The sequence below is a fragment of the Lipotes vexillifer genome, unplaced genomic scaffold (assembly GCF_000442215.2).
Source record: "Lipotes vexillifer unplaced genomic scaffold, Lipotes_vexillifer_v1.1 scaffold920, whole genome shotgun sequence".
Taxonomy (NCBI): domain Eukaryota; kingdom Metazoa; phylum Chordata; class Mammalia; order Artiodactyla; family Lipotidae; genus Lipotes; species Lipotes vexillifer.
In genome coordinates, this window is record NW_006783413.1 from 451,091 (window position 1) to 461,205 (window position 10,115).

The 10,115-nt window shown below is 41.2% G+C and overlaps 1 protein-coding gene across 2 annotated transcripts in view; it reads left to right on the forward strand.

Annotated features, from left to right (window-relative positions):
• UNC13B (unc-13 homolog B) overlaps positions 1 to 10,115 on the forward strand; it is a 235,235-nt gene that overhangs the window by 131,378 nt on the left and 93,742 nt on the right. For both annotated transcript variants that reach the window (XM_007455955.1, XM_007455954.1), the window contains exon 9: positions 9,376 to 9,687. In XM_007455955.1, coding sequence (XP_007456017.1) covers positions 9,376 to 9,687 — 312 coding nt within the window. The remainder of the gene's footprint in view (positions 1 to 9,375; positions 9,688 to 10,115) is intronic.

Genomic DNA, 10,115 nt, shown 5'->3' on the forward strand with positions numbered 1-10,115 from the left:
TCTTTCCCTGAGCTGAATGGAGTAAAATGTGCTGTTGGTTCTTTATTCAGTTCACTCACAGAAAAGGTGGGTTCAGGCACAAAGCATCTAACAACCTCTGTGGAAAAGCTGGTTTATTTAGTTCCAGAGAAAACAGAAACTCTTAATCAGACAGAGGCGATTAATTCGCCATCTAGACCCAGAGCCAAGTCAGTATCAGAGAAGGATCTTTCCATACAATCTCCATCTCCATTATCTTCTCAAACAGTTGACAATAAGGACGTTGGCAAACATGACAAAACCTCTGAAAATGAACACATGGACAGTAAAACTGGAAGTTTAAACTTTCAGGATCCAACAGAAGCTATTGGAAGGGACTCTGCTTCACAGAGTCAGAGTTCAGTTATAAAGTCTGTTTGCAGCATGCTAAATCCATTAAAAATCTTTTTGGAAAAGGATGAAACCAAAAAAGACGATGACCAGAGCAAGCCAACAAGAAAGGAAAACTTTGTTGCGTGTGGTTCGGAGTCAAATCAAAGGGAACATACCCTTGGCAATGACAGTAGCATTGTCACTTTGGATAGGAGTGATAGAGAAACTCCTCACTACCAAATGCCCCTAAGTGAGGATTTGTTGTCTTCCCAAGCAGCCATTGAACATTCTAACTTAGCTGATTCTGCAAATAAGAAAGATGATGTTGCGAGTCCGTTGGAAAGAGAACCCTGTACAGATCTGTCTCTGTTACCAGATCAACGAAAAATATGTGCCAAAGATACTTTAGGACATCATTGTGAAGCTGACAGCAGAACTGCAAATAAAGAGCCATCTTCAAAGCCATTAGAGGGGGACAAAATTACTGGTGATGATTATTTCCTTGAGCCACTCAGAAAATCGTTTAGCCAGTTTTTGCTCACTTCGCCTGAGACCTATTCAAAGGAGACTTTGTCAGACTCTATGAAAATTCACCAGTTGGAGGAAGATGGATGGGGAAGGGGCCCTAAGAAAGGTGGGCATTCCTTTTCCTTTAGTGGAAAATTAGATATTCCATTTTTCAAAGTTCTTAGTCATTCTGAAAAGCAGCAGGGTGTAAGAGAGAAAGGAAGCATGCTCCCTTTGTTTAAATTTTCTTTCACTGACAGCCATAAAACTGTCAATGACCAGAGTTTTCATGGCTCAGCAGTAACCACTGATGAAGAGATCCAAAGAAACTGCCTTACAAATGCCAAACTTAGTTCAATAAAATCTAGTTCAGTTCCAAATATTCATAGTAGTCTAGGGAAATTTGGTGATATAAAGACATCTAATAAGAGTGACCAAATAAATACTCCTGAAGATGTCACACTTAATAAAATAAAGTCTGATTCGGCTCCAAATATTAATAATGATCTTGTTAAATTTGGTAGTATAGAGGAATTACACTCAAGTGACCACACAGCAATAGAGAACTGTGAAAGAGATACCTTAAACATTCCTGGAGTTGCGTCCAAAGAGCGTATACCTTCAGATTCTTTAGGAGAAAGTAAGAATTTTACACAAGTGACATCCTCAACAGTACCAGACTCTTCGTTAGCGTTTACTTCTACCATTTCGAAACCCACCTTGGTTGATGAAATGAGTGATGGCAAACTTGTAGATAAAGCTTCCAAGAAAAGAACCCAAGGAGGCCTCCTTTCTGGCCTGTTTAACAGGTTTTATTCTCTTGAAAACTTGTCTAGTCAACAAGAATTAAATGTGAAGAAAGATGACTCTCCTCATAGGAATAATACACTGAGCTTATTCTCTGGAATATTTAACTTGATATCAAATAGCAGTATGACTGATTGTAAGCCAGATGAAGCAAAGTCCATGTCTTTAGGTGACCTAAAGGGTTTGAATGGAAAAAAGCATTTATCCTTGGATGAGATCCCTGTTACTTCATGTGTGACTTTTGAGAACCAGAGGAACCATGAAAAGCAGGAAACTTCTGGCTTCATAAAAAGCTGCTTATCTTTACCTAAAGAAAACATACCATTATCTGATGCTTGGGTTGATAACCATTATTGCCCTCCTACATGGAAAAACCAGCAAAGTGAAAAGAATTTCCCCTCTTCTGCGAACAGTGTACTTCACTGCACTCCAACTGCTCAGCAGGACCTATTAGAGAAATCTTTGGCTAAGAGGCAGACACCACACCATGCTCTTGAGGCAAAACTACATGAAAATTCTAACAAGTTAAATTCACCTATGCTAAATACTAACATTCTTAGTCAATCAAACCACTATCAGGCTTTTGAAGAGATGAACAATCCTTTCTCTTATGAATGGGATTCTGATATAAAAGATTTCTCTAAAAATTCCAGAAAACTTCAGCCAGTTTATTATATGTTGAATCAAAATACATTTCCATCAGCCGATGTTTTCTTGTGGCCTGACTCAGAAAATCCAGCAATAAATTTTTGCCAAAGAGATCAAAATGCAAATATCTTGGAGTGGAGAACAAATCTAAACAGTGTCATTTGGTGTGACTTACCACATGAATCATTCAACCAGTTAGCATTTAATGAAGATTACTTATTGAGAGGTGATATGTGGGCAGCTAACTCATTATATGGAAATTCTTGTTATCTTCCAATTAATGAGACTAAGAAGGCACTAGAAGAATTGCCCATTGACTTAAGTTGTTCTTCAGGTTATGAGAAGAGTACATACCCCGTAGTTGATCTAGACTCATTAAGAATGGATGAAAACTTTGTTTATTCAAGTGTTGGTTATGAATACCAGGAATGGTTGTCATGTCTTGAAAATGGAGTGTGGTGGCCATCAGAGGATGGAGATTATGGATATTTTATGTTCCACGATGGTCAATATATCTATTCTTTCCTTACTGATTCTACTGGGCAGTATGCATATTTATTTATACCTGATTGTTCTTATGAAGAGTATTTGAATTGTGACTTACAGACAAATGATCTATCAAGTATTACATTAGATGATAGCACTATTCCTGCTTACAGTTTTAAAGTACTTGACAGGGAAGACGAATTACTGTGGTATGTTGAAGAGGAACCAATTGATGACCCTCTTGATTTATCTGTAGTTTTGCCAAGAAGTGAGGGACCAATGTATCTAAATTTAGGAATGTTTTCACAAGTACTTGAAAAGTCAAGTTATGGCCAAAGGGATCAACCATTAGATTTTTCAGGCTATATTCCTCAAAAGTCAAAAGGAGATTTTGTATCTTTTAAAGAAAGGCTGGGTGGTTCTGAAGACTCTGAGTGTACATTGGCTCTTAGAAATCAGCCCCAAACGATTGGTAATCATGTCTTAAATAAAAATCAAATTATAAAGGGAGATAAGAATCAGACTCTAGCGAAGGATTCATCAGCTAACCTTTCCAGTTACCAGTGGATCCAGTCTTCTTCTGAAGAAGCTGCCTCTTTGGTTCATCCTGAAAATAAGACTAACATCCCACAGCAAACAGAAGAGATGTCATCATTGAACAAAGTGACTTTGTCATTTTCTGCTTTGGGTGCTTCAACTGGAAGTACTTTGAATTTTGATAAGAATGAATCCTTAGAGTCTTCAGCCATGCAGAAAATAGATCAGCAGTCAAACTTAGCAGAGATCACAAATGATGGTCTTCAGTCATTAATCTTGAGTAAGCAACTAGAGAGTAACTCCCAAAATGAGGAAGAAAGTCTTCTCAAGAAGGATTCAGAGAGACAAATGGTATCCAATGTTCAGCGACCAGAATTTACTAAAAATATGAAGAAAGAATTCCCTTTAAATAAAAGCGTTCATGTGAAAAAACAAAGTTTGTTAAAATCTGTTTTCCAGGTAAACCAAACAACTTCTCAGGCTCAATTAGATATAGAAGATGACAAGATGATTACAGCTGATTCTGTTTCAATTCCTCTTGTACCACAGTTCAGTAGGGATGAATGCAAGAATTGTGAGCCTCCTCAGGACCAGTCTTCCAAAGAGTCTGAGAGAACATTATTTAAAAGTGCACTGAAACTCTTTGGTCGGGGAGAAGACTCTTCAGTAAGTGCAGTAGCAAACGAGAAACAGGAATCTCGATTTTTGAACTTCTTTAAAACCCAGGTGAATAAAGAAGGATCACCAAATTTAGAAAAGAATGGTGATAAAAATAGAAAGATATCATCTCAGGAAAAGAATGAATCTCCTGGTGTTTCAAGTGTTTTTGGTTCCCTTGGGGATTTCTTTAAAACCAATGTATCTCCTAAACAGACAACTGAAAATATGTCTGTTTCTTCAATGACTAATAAGGATGAGGTCAAGTCAAGTCCTAATCCTGCACATCTAACTAAACAGGATGTTGGGAACTTTCCTGCTGCACCAGTTTCCTCTAAAGGGAAGGTTCGAGTTAGAAATCTGAACAAGCAGACTACTATTGATGACAGTGAGCTAAAGGAACCATCAATTAGGGAGATCCAGGGTGATCATTTGACTGACGAAGAGGCACCCTCCAGAGACCACCAACTCTACCAGTCACCAAATTCATCTTTCTCAACAGGTTGTCTCAAAGAATCCTCCAGAGATTCTTCAGTAGAGACTAGTGGTGTGTCTACAGTGACAGAAGTTCCAAGAAGTGATAAAATATCATTAGATGTTCTGAGCAGAAGAAATTCAAATGAACAAGATCATTTTTCTGACAAAGACCAGAGTTTTTCAACTGCCACAACATCTCCATCCCAACCAGAATTACCAACCAGAAAGAGTATATTTTCTTTCCTGACTGGATCCGAAAAATCTGAGAACAGAGCCTTTACTACTCTACCAAGAACCACATCTCAAGGAGAAGGGCTATTCACACTTCCTTCCTTTTTTTCCACTGCTAACTCAGGCAGCAAGAAGAATACCTCTCTTAATAGCTCTTTCAGTTTCTGCAACTTGTCCTTTTTGGATGAAAAGCAGCAGACTCCTGGGGAAAAACACAGCCTTTCAGCTGTTGCTCCAGTGACTTCCCAGCCCTGTAAGAAGCCAAGTGTTTTTGTAGACATGAGTGATACAATGACTAGAGAAGATTCTAATAACAATAGAGGTAGCATAGTGCCGGAGGTAGTTCATGAACAGCAAATGGCTCCTTGTGTTTCCATTAGCAACACCACTAAGGTTACCTCCCTTGCAGATGAGCTCAATGTAGAAAACGACTATCCAGGAAAACTAGGTTCCAGTAATGGACTAGGGACATCTTTAAAAGATTTCCAGGTAAGTCAGTCACGAAAAGACATTGTTCCTCATTCACCACAATTTCAGGCACAGTCTGAAACACTGCTTATTGGTCCAGAGACCCTTGAGGTATCTCCCTATGAAGAAGAGGCTTTCATACAGGAAGCCTTTCTGAGTGACTCACCAGCCAGCTCTTCTTCACATGATAGCCATTTGGTTGAAAAGCTCAACCATTTTGACACATGTACTACCTACCACCAAAGTGAAAGATTTACTAGTGACCCACTGAACTTGCCCTTAGAAAAGGCCCCTGATGAGGTCTTAACACAGATCCTGGAGCCAGCTTCTTCCTCTGTGGAGCCAGGATGTACAGGGCACCTCCAGAGTCAAGATGCAGATAAAGTGGAAGACAAATCAATGTTGGACTCTTCAGTAGAAATGCTTTCAGGGTTTGTGACCAAAGTGAAATCTTTCCCTGGGTCCTTAATTGAACCTCCTAAAACTTTCTCTGGACTTTTCTCTTCTCCTAAACCTCCGAAGAAAAACTCCTTTTTCTCTTTTTCTTCTGGTGCATCATCTCAGCCTCTCAAAGGTGAGTTATTTGGACTTTTTAAAAGTCCCAAAACAGAGACATACAAACAAGAATCATCTATTCCAGCTACTGCATTGCTTCAAAATGGTGGTTCCAGACATACTGAAGAATCAGTACCTCCCGAAAATTTGTGGAAAGAAGCTACCTTTGGAGCACTCAATTCAGAAGCTATAGTCAGTGACTGTAGAATGACTGTGGTTAGTGCAAAGTCAGACTCGGAGACCCTGACGGATGATCCTAACCTAACAACTGAAATGGAAAACAATAATATTCCTGACAATATTCCAGAACCCCAACGTTCTGAAACAATTGAGGCTGCATCTTCTGTCTCAGGGGACGATACTGGGCAAGGAGTATTGTCTCTGAGTGATGAAGGAGACATGGGGATGTTGCAGGGTACAGACACAGAGGCATCATTGGAAGCAGAGCATATCTCATTGCCAGCACAGTTGCATCCAGAACCTACCTGGATTGCCAAAGAGCTTCCTCCTCCAGTTCACCTACCTCTTCCTCTTGAGCCAGAGCCAGATATGCAATCTGCCTCCACAAACCAAGACTTCTTAGAGCTACAGGCAACCAATTCACTAGAAACCAATACTACAGTGTTCAGTGAGGCAAGTGTTGGCCAGAGTGCCACACTGGAAACAGAAGGGTACCTTTCTCACTGTCCATTGGAGGAACCTGTGCTTTGTGCCAAAGAAAACTATGGGATACTTGATACCCAGAAAGGTCCACCTGCAGTCCCCAAGGAAACGGAGCAGCCAAGTCCTCAATTTGAAATCCCAAACATGATCAATTGGCCAAAATTTCATTTCCCATCCTCTGCTACTGACTATCGGAAACCACTGAGCTCTTTCTTTTCCTCGCCTTCCTCCTCTGGCAATAGAGCAGCAGAGACTGGTTTAATGTCCAGTTTTAAGAAGTTGTCAACTCTATTTGAGGGAGGTAATGAGGGGAAAGGGAGTAGTGCAGTGGCAAGTGATTCAAAACTAAGGTTTGGAAAGAAGCTGGATCTTTCATTCCCATGGCCAAAACAGAACAAATGGGACCCTGAACAAATGCCTGCAGAATCCTCCTCTCCAGTTTTGGTTATGAGCAGTGATCACGACCTTAAATTCAGTGAGGCTGACAAAACTTTGGAGTCTTCTCAAGTGTCTGGGGCCAGTGCTGAGCCAGCTAAGGTTTTGACTCAGCCCTCTGGGACCTCTGGGCAGCTGGAGACCAGGCCAAGTATATGTGCTCATGAGCTTTCAGGGCCTGGAGTGGAAAACCATCAGGAAATCCCAGCATCTGGAGAACACGGGGGTACGAAAGATAACCTCTCTGACCCCACCTGTCCTTCAGAGAGTCATGAGGAAGAACACTGCACTGTCTCTGACCTACTTCACCAGCCAGAAACACATGAAGAGGAGACAGCGCCTGCTAGCATTGACTCTGATTCAAATGTACAGCAGCCAGTTGCTCTACATGACATCAAGGAACCAAAGACCAGCAAAAGGCCTGTTCTCAACTAAAGCATCATAAATGATTTTAAAGAATTGACCATTTATGATGCAGTGACTTAGTGGTAGCTTAATCATAGCCTGCTTTTTATCCTTCCTGTGTCTTTCCCAGCACTTGAGCTTCATGTTAATTAGGGGTTAAGTAAGAAGAAATAATAGGTGGATATTGTCATCTCTTCTCTCTGCCAAATGTAATTCATTTATTGGAACAAGGAGCTTCCTGCTTAAAGGGAAGACTAGGTCGTGAGATTTACTCACTCTGGTTTGCTCTGCCGTGAATAATGCAGAATGGAGAAGGGAGGGCAAGAAGAGGCAGCAAGTCACTGAGTGGCATATATTAATTACAACCACATGATAGGCTAGAATGCTTCCTTGGGCCTTTGGCTCTTATCTGTAATAGCTAGGAGAGACCTACTTTGCTTTGCTTTTCCAAGTCTTCTAAGATGCTTTCTCCAGTGGCAATGAGCGTATTAAGTCAAATACAAAATGCAAAGGATGGCTTGGAATAATCTATACTATATATATTCTGTATGGATTTGCACAGCTTCTTCCAGTCTCTGCATTTTACTACCCATGAGACTGGCGTCTGATAAGTGCTTTCAGTACAGTCTCACAGGAGCTCAGGGCTATCGTTTGCTGTAGTTATTCAGTCTGGATCATTGTGCAGGGTCCACCTGCAAAAGATACTATTATTTCCCCTAAGAAGAAGCACCATACAGGGCATTTTAAGAATGGCACCTTGAACGCTGGCCCAAACCAGTCCAAAGAGGCTGGTCAAGTACTTTGGAGGTTATGTGAGTATGTGCGCACACATGTTCATGTGTATATGTGTGCTGGGAACTACTCAGAACAGTGGCTTGGTACCTATCTTGCATGGGATGAAGAATCAGAAATCTGCCTGGAAATACCAGATAACTGGGAGGAATCATAGGGAAAATATCACTGGAAAACAATAATGATTTATCTTCATTTGGCCAAGAGTAAACATAAGCCCTTTAGTTAAAGCTTGGCTCTTTGGCAAGAAAATTCCTTGTCCTTTTGCACGGAGGCTTTCCAGCAGAATACCAGAAGTAAAACGAAGGGCCTCTGACTTGGGATGGAACTATCCAAATGGGCTAGGATAGCTCTTGTATTGATAGATCATCCCCAAGTTCCTCCATTTTGAATAGGACTGAATCCCCCAAATTCAGTATATGGCTTAAGGGAGTAACTTTGAATAATATTCTTTCTGGTCACGATTCACTGCCACATTTGCTATAGCTGCTGCCTCTTATACCAGGGGAACAAATTTCCTTTCTGGGTATGGGAATTCAGGTGGTTGAGAGAGGGTTAGGCTGGCCTCTCTTCAGGTACAGAAATGCATTAGTATGGCCCTGACTCAGATCTTGGAGTTGGACTGTGTCCACTTTGCCCAAAACTGAGCCATGTCCTGAGAGCAACTTAGCTATAGATGGGCAGGTTCATCTTTGGGACACTCCCTGTGCTGCCAGGGATACCACTGTAACATCCATGTTGATGAGACCATTCCCCTGAGGAATTTCTTGGTCCTAGCCTCCATTTCCCAGTGGCTTCCATTACCTCATACAGATGGCTGAGAGATAATTGAAGGAACATGTTCACTCTCCTTTGCTCATTCTGAGGAACACACATTTACATTTACAATTGGAGAGGAAGAAAAGGGGATCTCAACTTAATAGGTAGTAGAAAAAGGGAGTAGAGTTCATCCATCCATTTTATTTTGTGGAAATTAGAAAACTTTAATCACAGCCACTGGACAAGTTTTTTAAGAAGTCCGAGTAGAGAATTTTAGGCATAAACAGACTATTTTAATAATTCTTAATCCTACTTACAAAATAGCATGTTAAGATAAAGAATTCTTCAGAGTCATCTGCAGGGTTGAGGTTAAGTGCTATTGGAGAACCCAGCATGTTGTGTTATTTTTCCTGTTGTGATTTTGCTGAACAGAGACTAGTTCTTCTAGATTGTGAACTTTGGTCCTCTCTTCCCAGGAACCTCCTGTTTGTGATCCTTGCCACTGATAGAATCATTATTTCCTGGATTTATCCATTACTTTGTTCTGGTCCTTAGTTTGTATGTATTTACTGATGTGTCTTCCTCTCATTCTCACAGCCCCACCAGCAGTAGTAGGTATGGCTCCTCCTGTAATGTGAGTCAAGGAAGCTCTCAGCTGAGTGAACTAGACCAGTGTCACGAACAAGATGATGACCGTCGGGAGAGGGACTTGATTCATTCCTGCCACAGCTCTGGCAGCTTCTCCAGAGACAGCCAAGTAGGTTTTGGAGAACAAGAGAAAGCCTTGGAGGTGGCACGTGAAGAGAAGGGAGGAGCATGTGAACCCAAGGAGACGAAAGAAGATGCTACAAACCCTCCACCCCCAGATCTGGTGCTACACAGAGACCACGTCCTAGGCCCCCAGGAGAGGTAGGTGATGGCTACCTTGAGGAGCTCACATGGTTTCCTCAGTACCTGCCCTATGGTATTGTTGAACAGAATGCAGTTGCTTTTTGTTTGTTTCCCTGCAGCTGGGTGTGGTTGTGATCAGGATACTGAGGCTTAGCTCTGCACTGCTTCCTTTGCTTTTTGGTGTAATTTCCAACGTATTTTGAGGATCTCTGAAGAACATTTTAACTGCAGTGTACCAGGCCTTCTAGAGTCTGCAGTTCTTGGCTTACTAGTTGACCCCACATATGAGCCTTTGAGTCTGGAACTGACCTGAGCCTTGCAGGTCATTTCATTCAGAGGAGCTGCTTTGAATGAAATAGGCTTCCCACCTGATTAATGTTTAAATTTCTTTTGTGAACATTATTCTTTTGTTTTGTTTTTTCCCTGGCTGACAAAACTGGGAAAGA